General features: G+C 51.6%; 1 protein-coding gene across 1 annotated transcript in view; it reads right to left on the reverse strand.

Moving 5' to 3' along the window:
* The window catches only part of LOC144721528 (adhesion G protein-coupled receptor A3-like), a 108,218-nt gene that overhangs the window by 16,603 nt on the left and 68,704 nt on the right, over positions 1 to 22,911 (reverse strand). Inside the window, exons 6-11 of the mRNA XM_078599202.1 lie at positions 16,135 to 16,298; positions 8,992 to 9,208; positions 7,390 to 7,554; positions 4,303 to 4,561; positions 1,571 to 1,720; positions 632 to 793 (exon numbers count right to left, since the gene is read on the reverse strand). Coding sequence (XP_078455328.1) covers positions 632 to 793; positions 1,571 to 1,720; positions 4,303 to 4,561; positions 7,390 to 7,554; positions 8,992 to 9,208; positions 16,135 to 16,298 — 1,117 coding nt within the window. The remainder of the gene's footprint in view (positions 1 to 631; positions 794 to 1,570; positions 1,721 to 4,302; positions 4,562 to 7,389; positions 7,555 to 8,991; positions 9,209 to 16,134; positions 16,299 to 22,911) is intronic.

The raw sequence follows: 22,911 nt of genomic DNA on the forward strand, positions 1-22,911 counted from the left end.
TCTACGTATGGTGGTGCGAAAGAAGTCAACACGCATCATGTGTACTTGTACAGTCCCTTGTGTTAGTCTACTGTTGGACGAGGGCCCCCCAATTGCATGTGTGTCCTGCTGCTCAGCACTAAGCCCCGCGTCTCCTATTATGGTGGTCACCCAGCCCAGCAGAATCCAGGCTCAACACCGCTCAGCTTTTGGGATCTGACGAGGTCGTAAAAATGTGTTCTGGGTAGCGCTGTTGCTCTCTCTCCTCTTGCCCGTGTTTCCCTGCCCGGCCTCCCCCAGACCCCTTCTACCCTCATGTCAGTGTGTTTTTTCCTTCTAGTTTGTAACGCGTCTTGAGGTGTGATTGCATTTACACGTTAAATATTGTTCCTGTTGATTGGATTTCAAAGTTAAGTCGGGTTGCTTTTGTGGCAGCTCAACTCGGTCAATAGTTGTTGCCGTTTCTGGCTGCCTTCCTGGTCTCGTCCGTGGTCTCCCACGCCTCATTCTCTCTCTGAGTGTGATCGAAAAAAACCGTGCACGCTACAAATTCTGAATTGTATACAAAAAAAAATTCCCAGTGGCCCAGAATCGCAGCCCCAACCCCTGGCAGTAGCTCATCGGTGAGGGGTGGTGTCGCGCGCCCGGAGACCTTATTGAAGTCCTGGGCCCCCCCGAGCAGAGCCTGGCGAGCGAAGCGCTCCACGCTGGCCACGATGCGGCTGCAGGCCCGTGCCTCGGCCTGCGCCGCGACAAGCACCGTCTCGTCGGCGGCCATCGCGGCGCTCGCCATGTCCACGATCAGCTCGCCGAGCTGGGCGACAAAACAAACCCGTACTCTTAGTTCTTTCGGTAAAGTCACCATGTAGGTAAAAAATTTAAATTTAAATTAAAAAAATAAAACAATAAAATCACGACGTTTCGGAGGCAACACAAGCTTCCGTCTTCAGGTGAAACTGTCACAGCAAAAAAATCTGTATCAATATACTGGTTAAGGGGGGAGGAGCCTGGAAGGACCGCGGTCAGGGCCAGAATGAGTTAGTTTTGAGGGGAGCCCAGCAGAGATTCATGAAGTGCGCAGCCTCCAGGCACAGGCAGTCTGCGGCCCTTCAAAGCCACGATCACAAAATACCCCAGAATGCCTTTTCATCCGCACCTTTAAGAAGCAGCATATGTACAGCATTGTCATCTTCGGGGAATATGATTTGCTAGACACGGCTGGTCGAATATTCCCCTTGCTTCCCCACCTGTGGATTTGTTTTGAAGGAGATCACACTGTTGTTTTCATCTCTCTGGACTTGGAAACATCATCTCTTCGACATTGCTGTTTTACACAAAGGGTAATCGTTTTACACACTTTACTGCGCTATTCATCTTTGACGAGTACGTGCTTGGTGGATTTTAAACAAATATAGTCATATATATGTTAAATTCTCTCCTTTTGCTGTTTTACTGCCACCCACGCCTGGTGGAAAACACTCAAATGGTATTTACTTATATTTTTTATTTCAATTATAGCATTTCAATGTATTTGTATGTATGTGTACGTATAGGATGTGTGAGACATGGGATGCACATTGTGAAGAAAGACCTCTCTGTTCCTGTCCGAAAACGTCGTGAACTTCTCCAGCATCTGCGCCACGAACACAACGTCCATCTTGTCGGCGAGGCCTGGCGCTTCCGAGATGCACGGCAGCAGCTGCTGAGCGAGCGTCGGCGCCGTGGTGGCGTTCACCGGCATCTGCGGTGCGAGGAGGAGGTGGAGGAAGAGGTGGAGGTGGAGGAGGAGGTGGAGGAGGAGGTGGAGGAAGAGGAAGAGGTGGAGGAGGAGGTGGAGGAAGAGGTGGAGGAAGAGGTGGAGGAAGAGATGGAGGAAGAGGTGGAGGAAGAGGAGGTGGAGGGTGAGGTGGAGGAAGAGGTGGAGGAAGAGGTGGAGGAAGAGGTGGAGGAAGAGGTGGAGGAAGAGGTGGAGGAAGAGGTGGAGGAGGAGGTGGAGGAGGAAGAGGTGGAGGAGCAGGTGGAGGAAGAGGTGGAGGAAGAGGTGGAGGAAGAGGTGGAGGAAGAGGTGGAGGAAGAGATGGAGGAAGAGGTGGAGGAAGAGGAGGTGGAGGGTGAGGTGGAGGAGGAGGTGGAGGAGGAGGAGGTGGAGGAAGAGGTGGAGGAAGAGGAGGTGTCGTTTATTGTGAAAATTCCGTCACAGTTCCTATGATCACTGTTTCATTTTGGTGATTTCGAAAAGTTTACTGGTTTGGCCACGTTTGTTTGTTGTAGTACGGAGTAAGACTGATGGCCTTAATCTAAGTTGTCTTGTGGTTGTTGTTGTTGTTTGACTTGCATCCCACTGGGATTTTTGCACACAGCGTTGGTGTACGGTGCTTTTTTTGCAATATTTTGCTGTCTTTTCTTGGATTTTCTGTTTGCACTTAGTCACATATTCACTTTAAGATGTGTTCTTGTTCATGTTTTTTTTGTTTGTTGCGGTTGCACCCGATTCAAGAGCCGAATGGCTCACAGGGCTATACCTAATAAATGAACTTGAACTTGAACTCTCAGAGGAGACCACGAACAAGTGCCACCCGAAAGCAATGGCCTTTTCCAACCCCCAACGGCCACCTACCCTGGCCTTGTAGTGTCCATTAAATGGGGCATCGAATGCCCCCTTCATTTCAAAGAGGACATGACCCAAACAATAAACAGCTCTTATCTTGTATATATCTATAGTGTACATGCCTATGCTGTGTCTTTTCGAAGTCCGACACTGGTTTGAAATTTTGTGAATGATTAAAAAAATCAAGCAGTCGTGGGGGTTGTTTGACCATATTTCACCACGCTGGTCAGTGTGGGTCGGTATAAAGGGTTCGGGAGTTATGGATCGGTTTCAGAATCAAAGGGGCTTTCAGCTGTGGCCAGGAATCAAACTCGGGTGGCCAGGCTTACGGTGCAGTTTCGTTTCCCATTGCACCACGGGTCCACCAAAACATATCTCCATATATATAAGCAAAGTTGTAATTATGTGTGTCTGTTTAAAATGTTTAGCATACTTCCCGACATGCAACAAACTTGAAATGTGCCTTGTGGGTAATTTCCAGACTGTACAACCATGCAACAATTATAAAAATACACTTTTTTTTGGGGGGGGGGGGAGCTCAATAATGCATCTATTTTTTACACGGCACGTGAGCTGTGACGTCAAATCTGTCACGTGACCCACGCGTGTGGAAGCGTAACGCGTTGTAGTGCAGTGGGTAGCCCGCTGCGCTACGAACCCGGCGACCCGAGTTCGATTCCCGCTCACGGCCACCACCGGTGACGATTATTTTAACCGCTCCTGGGCCTCCCCTAGGTCGACTCAGCCTCACACGAGTAACTGGTGTGGTGTGTGAACATCGCCACTGGGGAGACAAAGGCGGCCGGGCGTGGTGAATCCAAGTCCCGGGCGAAGCCGGGTAGTAAAGTTAGTATATACAGTATATTTTAACATGATAGACATACAGTTTGAACATTCCTGGGGCTCTCCCAGTCAGCGATTCGTGTCAGCTAGGTCTGTTCCGAAAATATGTCCGCACCCAGCACGCCACATCCGGTCTCTGGGCCTACTCCAGACGACATTCTCAGTGAGACATCCAGCCCTGGAGCCAGCGCGGTTATCGCCCTCGTCAATTGCACGCGTGTGCGTTGACCTTCTTTTGCACCGTACGTAGCCAACCGCGTTAATCGGAGGTGCGGGGGAAGGACAACAAACTATAGACAAAACAGCTGATTTTTAAAGAAATGAGTTTCAGTTTCATTTATTTGGTATAGCCCTGTGAGCCATTCGGCTCTTGAATCGGGTGCAACCGCAACAAACTAAAAAACGCAATAAACAAAACATGAGGAGGGTAAGGAGGATGGAAGAGGGTGATGATGGTGTGATTGGTGATGAGAATAGTGAGGAGGGGGGTGAGGAGAGCAAGCCGGGTGGTTATGGTGAGTAGGGCGATGATGGTGGTGATGGTGAGGAGGGTGAGGTGGGCGAGTGAGTGGTGCTCACAAGTGCCACGAACAAACTTGCATTCCCTGTCTGCGTCTCGTTACCCAAGTGTTTAAAAAAAAAGTTTTCATTAACCATATATTTAAATAACCTCGCTCAATTCACGCAACGCTTTCGCTTTCATCCGTTGCAAACTTCAACCGTGCTGACCGTCGTCGCTGGCCGCTTGGCATTTTGGTGCCTTAGAGCCTGTGGGGTTTGGCAACCCGTCGGTTGGAACAAAAAACCCAGATCGCACAATCGCGGTGACCGTCACGTGAGAAAGCGTCGCGGCGACCGCCACTTGGCTGCACCTGAGTGAACGTGTGCAGGAGCCGCGTATGCTCGTTGGCGTACTGGCAGCTCGCGTGGTCCCCGTCCACCCACTGCCCTGTGCGGTCACACCTCCGCGACGCCACCAGCGCACCGGAACCACCACCACCACCACCGCCGGAGGAGCCACCGCCGCCGCCGCCGGCAGGGACTGGCGAGCCAACGAGCCCGACGGATGCTAGCGGCTGGTGGTGGGGGCATGGCAGCGTGGCCGTGATGCCCGCCAGCGTCCGCGGCCACCTGCCAGACATCGGCGCATTTTGTTAACGGACGCGACGCCTTTCATTCCCATTTTTACTCCCCCCCCTGGGACATCCGAGTCAGCGAAGGGCACACACGAATAACAGGCGGCTCGTTTTGCACCACTGATATTTTCCCCAAAGCCGGAGCCAGAACAAAACCGTGAAATTCCGGTGTAAACAAGACATCTGAATCTGGCTCGGGTCACGGGGTTTCTCATTTTCAGTCAGACTCGTTTCTTGCGTTCGACGTAAGGGGCACGAGCTCGCTTATTCGCCGGTGGCTGAAACAACACGTCCACCTCCTGAGCCGAACCAGGCTGGCACAGCAGCTCGGCTGTGCAGTGGAAAACGAGAGGCAGAAGGCGACGGGGTGGTGCCACCAGACGATTGGTAACCTGCTGGGCACGTTCATCGGTTGGTCCCGTCCCTCTGCTGGGCACGGCGCCCGTGCCTCTACTGGGTCACAGCTTCGCGTGAGGAATGCATAAAATTGGAAAGCTTGCGTGCCAGATGTTGGGCGGACATGTGGCGTGAATCACGGCAGGGCATGCCAGCCTCCTAATGCAAACCACCGGTCGTCTCCGGCACGGCTGGCGAAGGGGTACGGCTCTCACCGCTCGGCGCCGAAGAGGCGTTTTGTTTCGTGGATAACGGAGCGGAGTGAAACCAGCCCGATGAGCTTCGTCGTAAATTCTGCCCCCCCCCCACACACACCACCGCAGCCCCCCCCATCCCACCCCCAGGAAAGAGAGCGCAAGGTGGCCACCGCGAGGCGACAACGACAGCGCTTGCTTGATAGACTTACGGACGTGTCTGCTGTGGAGACTTAACAATCCTCCGCTTCAAGAACAACCATTTCCTTGGTGGAGAAACATTGGCGCCGTTTACAATGGGGGTTTGTGCGTTTGCATCCACGTTGCGTATGAAGCTGTCACAATTCCTGGACGTGGTGGTGGAGCAGCGATGCAGTGGTTGGCGCACCGCGGTATGAATCTGGCAACTTGAGTTTGATTCTCGGGTAACAATGAGTGGTGAGTGATACCTGAACTGGACCTGTCCCGCTCACCCCTGCCCCCATCCACCAACCCCTATTGACCAGCATGGCGAAGAATAGTCAAATAATCCCCATGGCCAATGCGGCGTGGTGAGGCCTTCGTCCATTAGTAGATTGACAAAGAGCCATTCATAATTATTATGATCATCATGAACTCATGTACGGCATATTGAAATCGCATCTTAGACGGTTCACGTTTCAAAATTGTATGTTATAACAAGTATCTGATATTGGGGTGCTTAACATTGTGGTTCGGGAGATCCGAACAAGCCTGCTCGTGACCCACATCTGTTGCTCGTTAGGCCGCTCGTTAATGTCTCCACACCTATTAATTCCAGATATGCTCCATAATCCAAATGTGTACTCGGCGGTCAAGCAGGTTACGGTATGGACGGGAGAGAAGCAGAGAGGACGAATCCGAACACATCTGGAAGCTGCCCGCATATCAAAAGAAGACTGTAAAAAAAAGAACGATAAATAACAGCTCCCAGGTCGCCGCAACCGCGTTTCTTCCACTGCCAAGTCCCACCTACCCCGTCACCTGATGATATGCATTACCCAGAGTGCATTGCAGGTGCTGCCCTCTTCCCTTGCCTTAAAATTGCTCGCAGATGCCCCAAAACAGTATGGAAACTATTACATTTCTTCTCTTTATAAAATTAAATAAAAATTGTCCCCCCTACCTACAGCCTACCTCTTCATTGCCTACAGAGTTTATTACGTACGGAGGCTTTCAAGTAAAGTCAGAAGATAGCCCGGATACTGTAGTAATACTCATGTGCAAAATATCCCGATAATAGGATTATGAGCGACACTGACGGGGCGGCGCTTTGTGGGGGGTGGGGGGGCATGTCAGTTCATTCTTCTTGAGGTCTTCAAATATTTTTTCTACACATTTGGCTATCGGCAGATGTTAAGCCATTACCAGCACACTGCGCCGGTACCTGCAGCACTCACTTTACTATCGCTCCTGTTAAAATGTCGGGTCGGAGCTGGAGTGCAGTGATCATCACACTCTGCGCTGTAGACCCGGTAAACCTGAGTTCAATTCCTGGCCATGGATAGAATTCCCAGCCATGGCTGTCTGAACCTGTCCCGGACACCTCCTTCACTGAACCGCACTGAGCGGCGTGGTGAAGCACGGTAAAACAAACCCACGTGACCAACGCAGCATGCCTAGTCGCTGTAATTTGATAAATATCAACTTAGCCAATGGTTCTACCTTCGGGGAATTCTCTAACTTTCTGCCAACCGCAGCTTGTGGCACCGGCGGTTTTCGGGATTGAGATGTCGTCGTCATCCAACGGGCATTGTCGGCTCGGCCAGAGCTCACGGACGTGGTTGGGCGCTGCAAGCCAAGCGGGAACATTTGTCGGAAGCAAGTTACGTTTGTTGGTGCCATGCGAGATGTTAACTACCTCGCCTGGTATACCGGAGGTTGTGGGCTAGATCCCGACCCTGATGCATTTATATATAGAGTTTGCATGTTCTTCCCATGGTCACGTGGATTTTTCTCTGGGTACTCCACATTTATACTCATGCGTTTAGAGTATTTGGCTGCTATACATTTCTACGTAATAAGCCCACTTCGTTGAGTTATCATTTGTGGCCAGGTCGCTTCGGAAAAAGAGCTACGTAGCTCAATGGATCCTACCTGGTAAACTCAAAATAGTTTCATTTTTTCTTGTATGCCAGGCTGCTGAGCGGGTAGGGCGATCAAACAGGTGATCGAACGGGCGAGTGGACAGGCGGTCGAGCGAGTGAGCGAGCACCTGAAGTCGCCCTTGTTGTTGACGAGCCGCTCGGCGGGGCAGTGCAGCGAGGAGTTCTCCAGGACGATGATGTCGACGGCGCGGCTCGCGTTGCCACGCGAGGTGCTCACCACGCACTCCCAACGGCCAGACATCCCCACGCTCACGTCTGGCAGCATGAGCCCACTGTGTCGGGACACGTGGTGGGGGGGGGGGTAAAGGCGAGGGAGTGAGAGGGGCCGGACAGCCGGGAAGTAGGGGCCCACGAGCGATGAACCGCGCGGGCACAAATTGGGATTGGCCGTTGGCAACGTACGGTGCGAAAGAAGTTCAAAATACATACGCACGTACGCCCATCAAGACTGAGTCTTCGTTGTTATTATCATCAGTGCCGTTATCATAACTGTCATCGTAATCATCAATTTCAAGAAGTAATCATCAACAATGTCACCATTATTGTCATCATCATCATTGTCATTATCACCATCATCGCCCAATGGCATCGTCCTGCGATGATAATAAAAAATAATAATAAATTACATTTATAAAGCTCCTCTCTACAAGGTACTCAAACCCCTGTACAGTGTAAAAACAAGCAAATAAATATGCCCATGACCAAATAAATGTTTGGCAATGCCACAATTAATGTCACTCCTCCACGTGAGCTAATCTCATCACTCTATCTCCACGGTGGGAGGTCCTTATCCCTGGAGTGTTCTCTTCTTTGGCTGTAATTATGTCGTCAGGCTTGTCCATCAGGCATCATCCCTTCGACCAATGATGCATCCCTAACCAAAGTCGACTTACTTTCCTGAACGGAAAACATTTTGCAAGTGATTACATATTAATACGATACATCCCTGTCCAAACAGTATGCCAGTCAGGCAAACGAAAGCCTCACATTGGCATTTGCATTTTAAACTAGCGTTCCGGCCTGATTCTAAACAGATGGCTGTGACGAGAGCTGCGGTCTGTTAAATAAAAAAACAACAAAAACAGTATTTCTGATCGACTCTTGCGATTTTCATGTGGTGAGCGATGCCGGGCCAGCGTGAATTGTCGCGATTTGAATTCGCGATTCGAGGTCACGATTCGCTTGCGACGTCTCGTTTTTGTGCCTTCTCATTTTTATTGGAACGTCTCGTTCGTGCGGTTTTGTTTGAGCTATGGGCCTAAATGCACACATGCAGATGTGATTTGAATAAATAATGGTTTCTCGCACACACACGATGCCGTGCACGTATTATACCATCTATGCATGTTCGTTGAACTTTTTTCGCACCGTATGTTAGCCAACCGTGCTAATCGCAGGTGCGGACGAAGAGATGAAGAATAGATCATGGCTCACAGCAGATGGAAGGTGGTGGGGGGGGGGGTGCCCAATGCATGGGCCTGCCTCTCAACCCACTCTGACCCTTGTCCCAGGCATGACATCTAACCTTCGCTCATGACCCGAGTTGACCACTACCCCAGCCGTCACCCTTAAACCTGGTTCATGAACCACGCTGACCCTTATCCGAATCATGACCTTTGAACCCGGCTCACGATCCCGGCTGACCGTTACTCAGCGCGCGACCGCCCCCCCCCCGCCCAACCTCCGCCACCCCCCGTGTGACCTCCGACCTGGAGATGAGCGTGCAGTCGTGGACGGTGCTGTTCTCAAGCAGCACGGTGGCTCCGTCCACCGTGGCCCCCACGGGGTTCCCGTCGAGGTGCCACTCCACCCTCGTGCTGGCGTCTACCCACGTGGCGGTGCACTGCAGCGGCAGGCGGTCGCCGCGGAACACCACCTGGTTCGACGACGGGATGAGCTGCAGCGTCGGCAGCTCCAGGGGGCCGTCTGCGCTCGTGATTGACGACCGGCGGAGGGGGGAGGGGGACGGTGCGGCCAGTAGAGGCGGGTGGAGGTGGTGGGGGGTGGTTTGGGGGATGGGGGGGTTGGTGGAGTTGCGGGTGGCAGAGAGAGAGAGCATAGGAAGAGAGAACGAGAGGTATGCGATGAAGCGCACGGCAATTGGTTGAAGTGGGTTTCACGCAGCAACGACGACTCACGAAGCTGCACAGAAATTAAAGAGCTTCGTGAGTGTGAGAAGGGAGGGTGCGATGTAACACAATTATAGGTCAGTAGAATTATCCGTAACAGTTCTACTGACCTATAATTGCGTGACCTATAATTGTGTTACATTGCAACCGACTCCTCCATTACCTCCCTTCTCACACTAACGTGATATTTCTACTGGACTTTTCAGATCACATCTGTGGTTTTACCCAATAGCCACAGGGTGGCTAAGTCTTTGCGTTGAGTTACAGCGACGTCCACTCACTCCCATAAATATCTGTGAGCTACAGCGACCTTCACTCACTCCCATAGAAATCTGTGAGCTACTGCGACCTTCACTCACTCCCATAGAGATCTGTGAGCTACAGAGACCTTCACTCACTCCCATAGAGATCTGTGAGTTACAGCGACCTTCACTCACTCCCATAGAGATCTGTGAGCTACAGCGACCTTCACTCACTCCCAGTGAGACCTGTGAGCTACAGCGACCTTCACTCACTCCCAGTGAGATCTGTGAGCTACAGCGACCTTCCCTCACTCCCATAGAGACCTGTGAGCTACAGCGACCTTCACTCACTCCCATAGAGATCTGTGAGCTACAGCGACCTTCACTCACTCCCATAGAGATCTGTGAGCTACAGCGACCTTCACTCACTCCCATAGAAATCTGTGAGTTACAGCGACCTTCACTCACTCCCATAGAGATCTGTGAGCTACAGCGACCTTCACTCACTCCCATAGAGATCTGTGAGCTACTGCGACCTTCACTCACTCCCATAGAAATCTGTGAGCTACAGAGACCTTCACTCACTCTCATAGAGACATGTGAGCTACAGCGACCTTCACTCACTCCCAGTGAGACCTGTGAGCTACAGCGACCTTCACTCACTCCCATAGAGATCTGTGAGCTACAGCGACCTTCCCTCACTCCCATAGAGATCTGTGAGCTACTGCGACCTTCACTCACTCCCATAGAGATCTGTGAGCTACAGAGACCTTCACTCACTCCCAAAGAGACCTGTGAGCTACAGAGACCTTCACTCACTCCCATAGAGATCTGTGAGCTACAGAGACCTTCACTCACTCCCATAGAGATCTGTGAGCTACTGCGACCTTCACTCACTCCCATAGAGATCTGTTAGCTACAGAGACCTTCACTCACTCCCATATAGATCTGTGAGCTACAGCGACCTTCCCTCACTCCCATAGAGATCTGTGAGTTACAGCGACCTTCACTCACTCCCATATAGATCTGTGAGCTACAGCGACCTTCCCTCACTCCCATAGAGATCTGTGAGCTACAGCGACCTTCACTCACTCCCATAGAGATCTGTGAGCTACTGCGACCTTCACTCACTCCCATAGAGATCTGTGAGCTACTGCGACCTTCACTCACTCCCATAGAGATCTGTGAGTTACAGCGACCTTCACTCACTCCCATATAGATCTGTGAGCTACAGCGACCTTCCCTCACTCCCATAGAGATCTGTGAGCTACAGCGACCTTCACTCACTCCCATAGAGATCTGTGAGCTACTGCAACCTTCACTCACTCCCATAGAGATCTGTGAGCTACTGCGACCTTCACTCACTCCCATAGAGATCTGTGGGCTACAGCGACCTTCACTCACTCCCATAGAGATCTGTGAGCTACAGCGACCTTCACTCACTCCCATAGAGATCTGTGAGCTACAGCGACCTTCACTCACTCCCATAGAGATATGTGAGCTACAGCGACCTTCACTCACTCCCATAGAGATCTGTGAGCTACAGCGACCTTCACTCACTCCCATAGAGACCTGTGAGCTACAGCGACCTTCACTCACTCCCATAGAGATCTGTGGGCTACAGCGACCTTCACTCACTCCCATAGAGATCTGTGAGCTACAGCGACCTTCACTCACTCCCATAGAGACCTGTGAGCTACAGCGACCTTCACTCACTCCCATAGAGATCTGTGAGCTACAGCGACCTTCACTCACTCCCATAGAGATCTGTGAGCTACAGCGACCTTCACTCACTCCCATAGAGATCTGTAAACACGCCCCTGTGCATCTGTGGTCCAAAACTATTTTTTAAAACGAAAAACTATGTTTTATTTTATTTTACCAGGTATGGCGCACTGAGCTGTGTAGCTCTTTTTCAGAAGTGACCTGGCCACAAATGATAGCTCAACCAAGTGGCTCATCACGTGGAAACTACAGCGGCCAAACACAACCAACGCACGCGACCACGGGGAGGGCACACGAACTCCAAAGACACAGGCGTGACGTCAGGGTCGGGATCGAACCCACGACCTCCTGCGTATCAGGCGAGGTAGTTAACATCTCGCCTCCGTGGCGCCCTAAGCAATGACCACCGGGAACCATTCGCTCGTGGGACTCCCGCAACTTCCACAGTGTGTCCACGTGGCGCGAGAGAGGGAGGTGGAGGATACGGCGACACGAGCCGCCGCCGCCTGCCACAGCGCCGCGCGGTTTGTTTGTGGGGGGGGGGCGTCGAGGGCTGGCGGGGGGGGGGGCAGCAGGGAAGGGGGGGGGCCCACCGCTGAGACCTGTCAGATGATCCGCGCCACCCTGGGGGCAAGTGTAGCAAGAGCCCAACCAAAACGTAAACATAAATAATGCTAAGCAAAGACATTGGCGTGGCAAAAGCAAAAATAACATAATGGGGCAATAAAAACACCGATTTGCTGGTGCGACGTTTCTTGCCGCGACGTTCGTTTGTTTGTTGTTGTTGCCTTCGTTGTTGTTGTTATTGGGTTTTTTTTATTGTTGTTTAAAGAGACTTATTTATTATTGTGCCACAGTTTGGTGCCCTGAGCCCGCGGCTTTCAAACTAAGTCACGATGATCCCAAAGAATCCCGCTTAGCCTCGTCCCAGCCACACTCATTCACACACAAGTACTCACACATAAGTACTCACAGAAGTACTCACTCACTCACACGCACTCACACACGTACTCGCACAAGTACTCACACGTACTCACAAGTACTCACACAAGTACTCACACAAGTACTCACTCACTCACACGCACTCACACACGTACTAACACAAGTACTCACACAAGTACTCACACGTACTCACAAGTACTCACACACAAGTACTCACACACGTACTCACACAAGTACTCACACAAGTACTCACACGTACTCACAAGTACTCACACACAAGTACTCACACACGCACACTCACACACAAGTACTCAGACATACTCACAAGTACTCACACAAGTACTTACAGAAGTACTCACACACGCACTCACACAAGTACTCACACACGCACACTCAAGTACTCACACAAGTACTCACACACGCACTCACAAGTACTCACACAAGTACTCACACACGCACACTCACACACAAGTACTCAGACATACTCACAAGTACTCACACAAATACTCACAGAAGTACTCACACACGCACTCACACAAGTACTCACACAAGTACTCACACACGCACACTCAAGTACTCACACAAGTACTAACACACGCACACTCAAGTACTCACACAAGTACTCACACACGCACTCACAAGTACTCACACACGCACACTCACACAAGTACTCAGACATACTCACAAGTACTCACACACGCACACTCACACACGCACACTCACACACGCACACTCACACACGCACTCACACAAGTACTCACACACGCACTCACACACGCACAAAAGTACTCATACACACGCACACTAACACACAAGTACTCACACACCCACACTCACACAAGTACTCACACACGCACACTCACACACGCACACTCACACACGCACACTCACACACGCACTCACACAAGTACTCACACACGCACACCCACACGCACACTCACACACGCACTCACACAAGTACTCACACACGCACACACCCACACGCACACTCACACACGCACTCACACAAGTACTCACACACGCACACTCACACACGCACACTCACACACGCACACACCCACACGCACACTCACACACGCACTCACACAAGTACTCACACACGCACACTCACACACGCACACTCACACACGCACACACCCACACGCACTCACACAAGTACTCACACACGCACTCACACACAAGTACTCACACACACTTACACAGGTACTCACACGCATGCACTCACGCAAATATATGCATAAGCATGCGCTGAACCAAACGCGCACTCATACAAGCACACCACACACACACCACACACACACGTGTGCATACGGACGCATTTTGACGAACATTTACACAGCGTACATTCATGCATGCTTGCATGCAATCACAAACCAAGCCAAGCACGAGCATACACGTACACACACGGACACGCGCGCACAACACAAAACACAAGCGTGCGCTGACACAAGCATCCACACGCATATGCATCCACTCAAACGCACACAAAGGCAAAGATCTTCCGTATAGCCTGAACAAACTGTTGGGGCAAGTGCTGTTAGCGAGCACCTATGAAGGCCGGCACGGCACACGAGGGGGTGGGTGTCCAACACCACGCCCGGCCGCCTTTGTTTCCCTAGTGGCGATTTTTACACACCGCTCCAGGTACTCATTTTAAGGCTGAGTCGACCTAGGGGAGGTCCAGGACCGGTTCAGATAATCGTCACTGATGTTGGCCGTGAACAGGCAGGTTTGGAGCGCAGTGCGCTAACCGCTCCACTACGGCCCTCCATCACAATGACACACACACACGTATGCACGCACACACACATACAGGCACACGAATGGACGAACACACGAGCCAGTACATCTGAGCAACATGTGAAAGTTCAACACTTTCGGGATGCGGGAAGTCTCCACTGATGTTCTGAGACTGCCCCCCCCGCCCCCGATCGGGATCGGAACTCAAACGTTCCTAATGAGAGTTGAATGCCAACCGCCCCAGACTAACACGTGCATGGTAACAGCGTTGATAGGAAAAATGCATTCAACGTGGAGCAGCCATCTGTGTGGATGCCTGACCATGCCGCGCCAGTCATGGGGGCTGTTTGACCATACTTCACCACGCTGGTCAGTGCAGGTTAGTGAAGACGGAGGCGGGTGGGGAGGGGGGCATGCCTGCTTCAGATATTATTCATTCATTCTTTGTAAGTTTGTCTTGCCAGTTGGCCAGGATTGGGCAAAACCGAGCCCACTTTCACCCAGGCAACTGGAGAACACAGACTAAGTGTTACTAACCTCACATTGAAACTAACAACGCCATATTTAGGAATTACAATTTGTCACTTGCTTCTGATATTCACCGTGGCCGGGAATCGAACTCGGGTTCCAGTTCTGTTGCGTGCTAACCACTGTGACACTTCACCAAGCAGATTGATCAAGGATGGGAGCATAGACTATGGAGCACAGTACAGTACAACACTGTGTTTTTTTTCTGCACGGGCCCCTGCTGCCTACCAAATAGCCCTGCAGGCCCCTTGAGAATGATTTGATGTACGATGGTTGCTCGTCCGAGCGCTATCCAGGCTCAACCCTCCTTAGCTTCCCAGCTCTGACGAGATGGAGGGCATGGCGAGTGAATTGGTCATTGGTAAGGGTGCAGCCCTGCAATTGTTTACTGGCAAAAGGGCATCCGCTAGAACCCACATGGTCCTCATTCGCGCATCACATTCATCACTCCACTGTCGGATGAACTTAATCCCCCCCCCACCCCGTTCATTCATCCCTCAAAGGCCTCTCTCTCAAACTCGTAAAAATCTAAATAATAATAAGGTGAAGGTGCAGCCCTGCAATTGCTCGCTCATGACACTGTTGGCGAACAGTCCCTCCTCCACCTCCTGTCCACCAATCGAGGCAGGTAACATCTCGCGTCAGTCCTTCACGTGGCTACCAGAGTGCTGGGCAATGAAGCAATGGGACCCACGGCTGGCGGAAGAGGAGGAGCGAGCACAAGACGTGCCCCCCCCTGGACGCAATACGGGCAGGGTCACAGTGGCCCAACGTGAGACAGGGGGGCAGGGGAGCAGGGGGCACAGTTCGCAAACGGGTTTTGATTCCCTACCCGTACCCGTGCCCTACCCGAAATGAGTGACAAACAGTTACTCACCAGTGACTCACGGCCTACCCGTACCCGACCGCACCAGGGTCGCAAACGGCTACCCGTACCCGTACCCGGCCGGGTACGGGTAGCCAGGTATCGGGTAGGGTACGGGTATCGGGTACCCGGTTGCGACCTCTGGCAGGGGGGGCAGGGGGGGGCAGGGGGGGGAGAGCTCAAGAAGCGTTCCGCTCTGTCTCAACTACCGCGCCGCCGGGTGACACAATGCGACCGGCGACTTCTGGATGGCAAGCCCAGTGCGTCCGCGCGTCGTCGCGAGCGCGTTGTGAGGGGTGGGGGGTGGAGGCACGGGAGATGCTCATCCTGCATAATGCAGGGGCATAATATGACTTTGAAACCCCGCCGCCCACCTCCTACGCATTTCACAAGTAGTACTAATCACATACCTGCATTTCCCATAAATATGCTAAATTCCTCTTGATATGCAAATTATTTTGTCAAGGCGCCCTTCCCCCCTTCCAACCCAGCTTAAATATACGCTCCAAGCGTGGTGGTGTTTCATTCAGACGCTGTCTCCCCGACAGACCTGGTCTTCACCTGAGGACGGCTTCTTGCGTTGTGGCCGAAACGTCGTGAAAATTGTTTTATTATGTTTTATTATTATTTTATTACTTCCCTTCTACGTGACTTTACCGAAAGAACCAAGAAGATGCTCACCGCAGTTGAGCTGCGTCTCCTGCAGCGCTCGCACGGGGAGTCCGCGGAGCGCGCGGGGGTAGGGGCATCGCGTGGGCTCCGACAGACGCACCGAGCGGTTGCGCAGGTGCCCGGGTAGCCAGCGCATCCCGCAGTCGCACAGCAACCACTCGCTCTCAAACTCCCTGCGGGGGGGGGGGGGGCAGGGGCAGGGGGGTGGAGAGGATGCAATGGGAGGATGGGAGGGAACGCACAGGGGCGGTTGGTCAATGTCAGCGGTAGTGCCGGGCAGTAAGAGATCATCCGTAGCTAGTTCGACAAGCACGTTGCAGGTCACGGCACTTCTCATTCTGGATTCATCCCTCGCACTGCTCTCAAGTACAACTCCCTCCCGTCGTCTTTTTCTCCCCGAGTTGTGACAATGACCTTGCCCACTTCAAGACGCACATCAGCGCTCATCAATTAACGCATTCAGTTGACCGCCGATTGGCATTTTGGGCCTTTGGGCCTGTGGCCTAGCAACCGTGATTGAATAATAAAAAAAAGACAAAGCAAGCAACTAAATTAATAATCTTATTTAACGAATGATCACGCGATGGCGTCAATACGGGCGTCGATTTCCATCGCCGATGACCTCTGCGACGCCGACCGCTGGCTGCTCTGTGACAAAGAGTGCTGGGGGCGTCGGAGAGGCGAGCGAGCGGTCGTGGTCGTCTAAACGTCGACGACACCTTTCGCAATTTACACGTCCTTGCCAATTAAGGCCTGACCAGGGCTTAATTTCAGCCAGGTCAGCAACCCGGAAAACACCACATCCAGTATACCACCACCACACCCCTCCCCTCTCCGCCTCTCTCTCTGCGACTGTGGCTACTCGTCACGTGTAGAATCTATTCCAGCGGTCTTACCAGCGGCCCGGAAAACATTCAGTGAGAAACGGAGCTCTGATCAAGGCGTGTACGCGAGCGTCATCAGCGTCAGAATCTTTATTTAGACTGCGGGAGGAATCCGATGAGGTTTGGAGCTCTTTTTCCACAGATGTCAAATAGGGGCGGGTCATAAAGTGACCACAACAAATAAAACAAACAGATGGTTCGGAGTGCAACGTCTAGGAAAGGAAGAAATCACGAAGCAAATGCTTTACTTTACTAGGTAAAGCCCACGAAGCGATTGGCTTCTTTGTCTGAAGTGTCCGTGCTGACACTCTGGTGGCAGAGGCGGTCGGCCTGTTTAAGATTACGTGGACACAGAGTAAGATGTCAACTACCTCACCTGATAAACAGGAGGTCGTGGGTTCAATCCTGACTCTGACGACTGTATATGTGGTGCCAGATAAAAGGGTAAAAACATATTACTATATCTTGCTACTGGCAAAGGAGGTCTCCTAGTGTAAATGCTTATACTCCTAGCTCTCAATACTCTGATAGTGCGCTGTTTTTCAGTTGTATGCCTTGTGGCGTCATCTGGTCCAACATCGGTGGAGACTAGGCTCTAAGAAAAGCCGTCTCGGGTGTGGACCAATCAATTTCAAGGACAGTGCATATCATTATCAGAGTTGTTTCTTTTTGTTTGCATTTTGACTGCTTGTGTTGTGGTTATTGCAAACATGATCCCTTGTATAAAGGTGTCAGTTTTGGTGCCAGATAAAAGGGTAAAAACCTATTACTATTACTGTATACGCGGAGTTTGCATGTCTCTCTCCCCTTGGTCGCGTGGAATTTTCTCAGTTTTTCCCTCCACATTTGGAATCATGCGTTTAAGAGTATTTGGCTGATATACATTTTTCACGCGATAAGCCGCTTCGTTGAGCCATCATTTATTATAGCCAAGTCGCTCGGTGGGCTTTACCTGGTGAAATAAAAAAAACAGTTCAATAATCTTATAGTGTATTCTTCAATGCGGTACACCCGCTTCGGGAAGTATATTCCGGGTCGCTGCTTCGTTGGAGGTGGCACGTGACTCGTCGTAGTTACGGGGAAGGCCAGAGACACCATTGATACGATGCGCTGGGCGACGGAAACAAGTCCTGGGTCGCCGACATCGACAGACCCGGCTGAAATTCAAGCCTCGCCTTGTGCCTTCGTGGTTTTCAGAAGTCAACTTTATTCGTGTTTTCCTGCGTTGCGGTCTTCAGCGACACGGAGAGACCTGGGCGACTGATCTGAAGCCCATTTGTGATAGCCAGGTCGCTTCTGATTAAGACCTACATAGCTCAGTGGGCCTTACCCGGTAAAATAGAAAATCGTTTATTTTAGCGAGTGGGCAAAGCGTGAGGACCCACGCGACCACGCACGGGCGAGACAGAGCGAGCGCCGTGCCCGTGCCATTGCACGGCCCAAATTGGTTCGGTGTTTTTCTTTTGGTCCCTTTTATACGGCAAAGCATAACGTTTCAATTCTGGCCTTCCAAACGGGGGCTAAAAAACACTCGTTTTTCCCTAATGGGTTACCGCTGGGCACGTGGGTGCGGAAGGCACTCGCCGTGCTTGTGTATCGATTAAACCGCCGGCAGCTTCAAAGCGCGGCAGCCCCGCACCTGCTGGGAATTGTACAGAGCGCGGAAGAATTCGGCCCTTTCAAACGAACCGCGGCTCCAACCTTGGCCTCGGTTTAAAACAGCTCGCTGCGCCACCCCCTGGAGGCGAACGGAGGGGGGGGGGGTCCCGAGATATTTTGGCACCGACTCTGAGGATTAAGGTTTCTTCGTCGGCCATAGGAAAAATAAAGTGCGTTTAACACTACATGTGTTCCACATTTCCGATTGGTTGTGTGTGTGAGAGTCTCTCTCTCTCTCGAGTTGCTCACAAATTGGGATTTGAGTGGCCGCAGCTGATTTGTAAACAGGATTAAACTCCGTCGTCATGTTAATTACCAGCCACCAACGTCAGAATCATCTACCCCCTCCTCTTCCACCATTTCCTCTTTTTTCTGTTCCTCTTAACATCATTATCATCTACCGACTCACACCAACACACATATCAATCACCATCAGCGTCTATGCCATCATCGTCATGAACGAGCAACATTGCAATCGCCGACACTTCCATCAATCGCCGCGTCCGTCATCGCAAAGCATCACCCGCAGTCATCGTACAACCGACGCTTTGCCGAACGAGACCCAAACGCACGGACGTCACCGTGCGGAGGGGCGCGCAACAAGACGAAACAAAAGGAAACGTCAACATTAGACAGGAACACTGCCCAGGGCCAGGCGAAGCACGCAGCAGCGGCGGCAGTAGTACAACAGCGGCAGCGGTGGCGACGGACGACGAGGAATCTCCTGCGCCGCCTCCGCCCTCAAATTCTCAAAACCCTCCACCGTCGACGCAGCCGCCGCCAGCCAAACTTAGCTCCCCATCAGCCGCCCGGTGCCACGCGGAGTCCCCAGACACGCACGCGCGCACGCACGTGCACGCGCGTGCATGCTCGCAAAGATCCCCCGTGAGTGGGTATCGAACTTGAGTCACCGCAGTGTACGGGGCTAACCGCTACAATACCGCTCCTCGCAAACACGCGTGCAAACACAAAGACGCATTACATGCACGCGTGCACACACGCATGCATACGAACATATACACGTGCACACGCGCGAGCGCTTGGGTCCACTCGTGCCAAATATGGCGTGGTGCGTAATGGTCAGCAGCTGCCGCTGCCGGGACCGGCCGCGTGTCGGAACGAGCGGTGTCTGCGTGTTCATCGTAAAACCAAAAAAATACCCGAGGATCGGCTGCAATTTCGTGCCACGGATTCCGTGTGTGAAACATTTGCCGCGCTTGCGTGCGTGCGTGCATAGCGGTTAGCGCGGTGTGCTGCGAACCCAGTGACCCGAGTTCGATTCCTGCTCACGGCCAACACCAGCGATGATTATCCGAACCGGTCCTGCGCCTCCCCTTTGTCGACTCAGCCCTAAACATCGCCACTTTGGAGATAAAGGCGGCTGGGCATGGTGATGGTCACCCACTCCCTCGTGTGTTGTGCCGGTATTCATGGGTGCTTGCTTAAACAGCACTTGCCGCAACAGTCTGCTAAGGCTTTACGGGGCATTTACGTCCCTTTGTTTTATTTACATTTACCTATCTTGCACCGAACATGGCGCGTGATTACGATCATCGGGCGTGATTACCAGTGCTTCAGCAAGGGCCAGCAGCTGGGAGCTTCACTTGACGTTTTAATCGCGCATCTCTGCGCTGCATTATTTCTCGTGCCGGGAAAGGGTTACGATAACAGCGAGAGAAAGGGACCGATTCTGCAATGCGAAGCACAAAAGGGGGGTTAAACAAACAGGCTTAGTCCAGAGTAGAACGCAATGTTGACTCGCAGGCGGAAGGCGGAGAGAAAAAAATCTAGCCACTGAGAGTCTGGGACTAACCCTGGTGTTCTCATCTTTGGCAAAATGAGCCAATCTTTCTCCTTTGGCCAAAGCGGCTATTGAACAAAAAAACACAAATTATGTTTATTATTGCAGCGCCATACTCCAACTCACCCCATGTTTGGGTTTCAGGCCGTGGAAGATGTATTTCTTGTTAACGTGTAATGATAGGAATAAAAAGAAAAACGGGGGCTCCTAAATCACGGTGCACTGGAAGTTCCTGGGCCACTTGGTTCTTCTCCGAGCCGGAGTGTGATCGCTGTGACTGGCCGTCGTTCGGTTTGTGCCGCCGTGTGGCTGTTGATGTGTTGCTGTGCCGCCGTTCCCCACGTGAAACTCGACCGTTGTGGCCTCTCAGCCGCGGTGGAAATGCAGCTCCGTCATCGCACACTGAGAATGTTTCTTTGTGCGCCATTTGGCGTCATCTGGTCCAACACCATGTGAGACTAGGCTCTAAGGAAAGCTGTCTCGGGTGTGGACCAATCAACTTCAAGGACAGTGCATACATTATCAGAGTTGTATTTTTTGTTTGCATTATGACTGCAGGTATTGTGGTCTATGCAAACATGACTCCTTGTAAAAAAAAGGTGTCCGTTTTGTTTCCAGATAGAAGGGTAAAAACCAATTATCATATTTTTTACTGGCAAATGAGGTTCCAATAATGTTTCTCAAGTTGCAGCTGCTGCCGCTGGAACTGCTGTTGTTGTTGTTGTTGTCACCTCAAGCCTCTGGCAAGATCACCCAGAAGCCACTCCGGCAGCCTTCACTCAAGGTTTTCGAGATAAAAAAAAAAGATGCGGACAGTCTGTTCTCCGATAGAGTGGTTGAAGAACATCGTGTAATGGAACAATCGCGTTATAATATATAATATAGGGTAAAGCACAGTCCGCGAGAACACGTGAGATGCGAATGCAGATTTGAACAAAGACCGAGGCGCGTGGGTAGCATCTAGAAGCATCCAGCAGCATCCCGCCTTGTGTGATGCTACGCCGATATTCTTAGGTTTTTTCAGTAAAGTCACGTAGGTAACAAATTAAAATTAATACAAGTAAAACAGCAATCGTGCTGTGACGGTTCCACCTGAAGACGGAAGCTTGTGTTGCCTCCGAAACGTCGTGATGTTTATTTTATTTTTTATTTTACTTTAATTCATTTTAATATTTTACCTACGTGACTTTACCGAAAAAACCTAAGAATATGAATCCTTGCAGTCACGAAAGCTTCAAATCTAGAATGCTACGCCGAGGCAGTCGTACAACCCTTTATTTCTACTCACTCGATCGCGATATATGGAATTCGCATCCCCGTTACAAAAACAATCTTCCCGAATACATCTACCGTGTTAGATCGAATTCGCGTTATGAAAACAACATGCGTTGTAGGATAACAGAATTAACTTTACAGCGCGAAGTTAAAGATTCCATAACCAAATCACCCGCAATGCACCAGCAGTCACGCCTGATTTCACAGACCAAGAAGAGTTGAGCTGAGCACTTGCCAGGGAGGCTGTCTCGGAATACCGGGCGTTGTCGGCTTGAGCAACGCGGTGGCTAAAATATGGCAGCACATCAATGGATTCCTGAATCTATCTAGAGCGGAGCTTCGAGTGCTACCAGCTCGGGCTGGAAACCCGGGGAAAAGATCGTCAGAGCAAAGAGCGTCCGAGCGCTTCAAGATATTCCAGCTTGAATTGAACGTCCGTGTCTATGTGTTGTCTACGCTGCCCCTCTTTGCACGCAAGAGTTTTCTCCGGGTACATCGAGCTTCCTGCCACATCCCGCACGCTCGTCAAATGCATTTGGCCAAACATCCCGAACACGGGAGAGGCTCCAGAAGAAAAGCGTGAAGGCTCAGGGAGGCTTTCTCGTTGCGTCGTCGCCCGAAACGACAGTTCTTGAGCAGCGCAGGGTGCTTTAATTAAATTCGGAGCCATTTGTGTTTGTTACGCGGGGGACGGCACGTGACATCGACCGGCACCAGCGCCGCGTTCGCCAGCGGACTCCGTCACGCATCAGAACCCGAGCCGCGATGTCTAAAGAGCCGTGATTAAAAACAAAACCGCAGCAACAGGGCGGCACAGCTGCGGAGGATCGCTTTACTAAAGCGCAATTAACCAGGAGGGATCGCCGGAGCGAGTAGCAAAAAACATATAATAATAATAAACGACTATGAACAATAATCTGGCTCCGCCTGAATCGTGCTCCAAGGGGATGGCTCGTGGAATAATACCTGGCAACCTGCACACACGCGGTGGAAAATATCCTCGCCAAGCCAACTCCTGCGTGACCACGGACCGCCGCGACGATCTATACACCACATCCCCCCCTTAAACACGCACGCCACACACAAAAACAAAGATCCCCTGTATAGCCTGAACAGACTGTTGGGGCAAGTGCTGTTAGCGAGCACCTATGAAGGCCGGCACAGCAC

The sequence above is a fragment of the Lampetra planeri genome, chromosome 12, assembly GCF_965212315.1.
Source record: "Lampetra planeri chromosome 12, kcLamPlan1.2.h2, whole genome shotgun sequence".
Classification (NCBI taxonomy): Eukaryota; Metazoa; Chordata; class Hyperoartia; order Petromyzontiformes; family Petromyzontidae; genus Lampetra; species Lampetra planeri.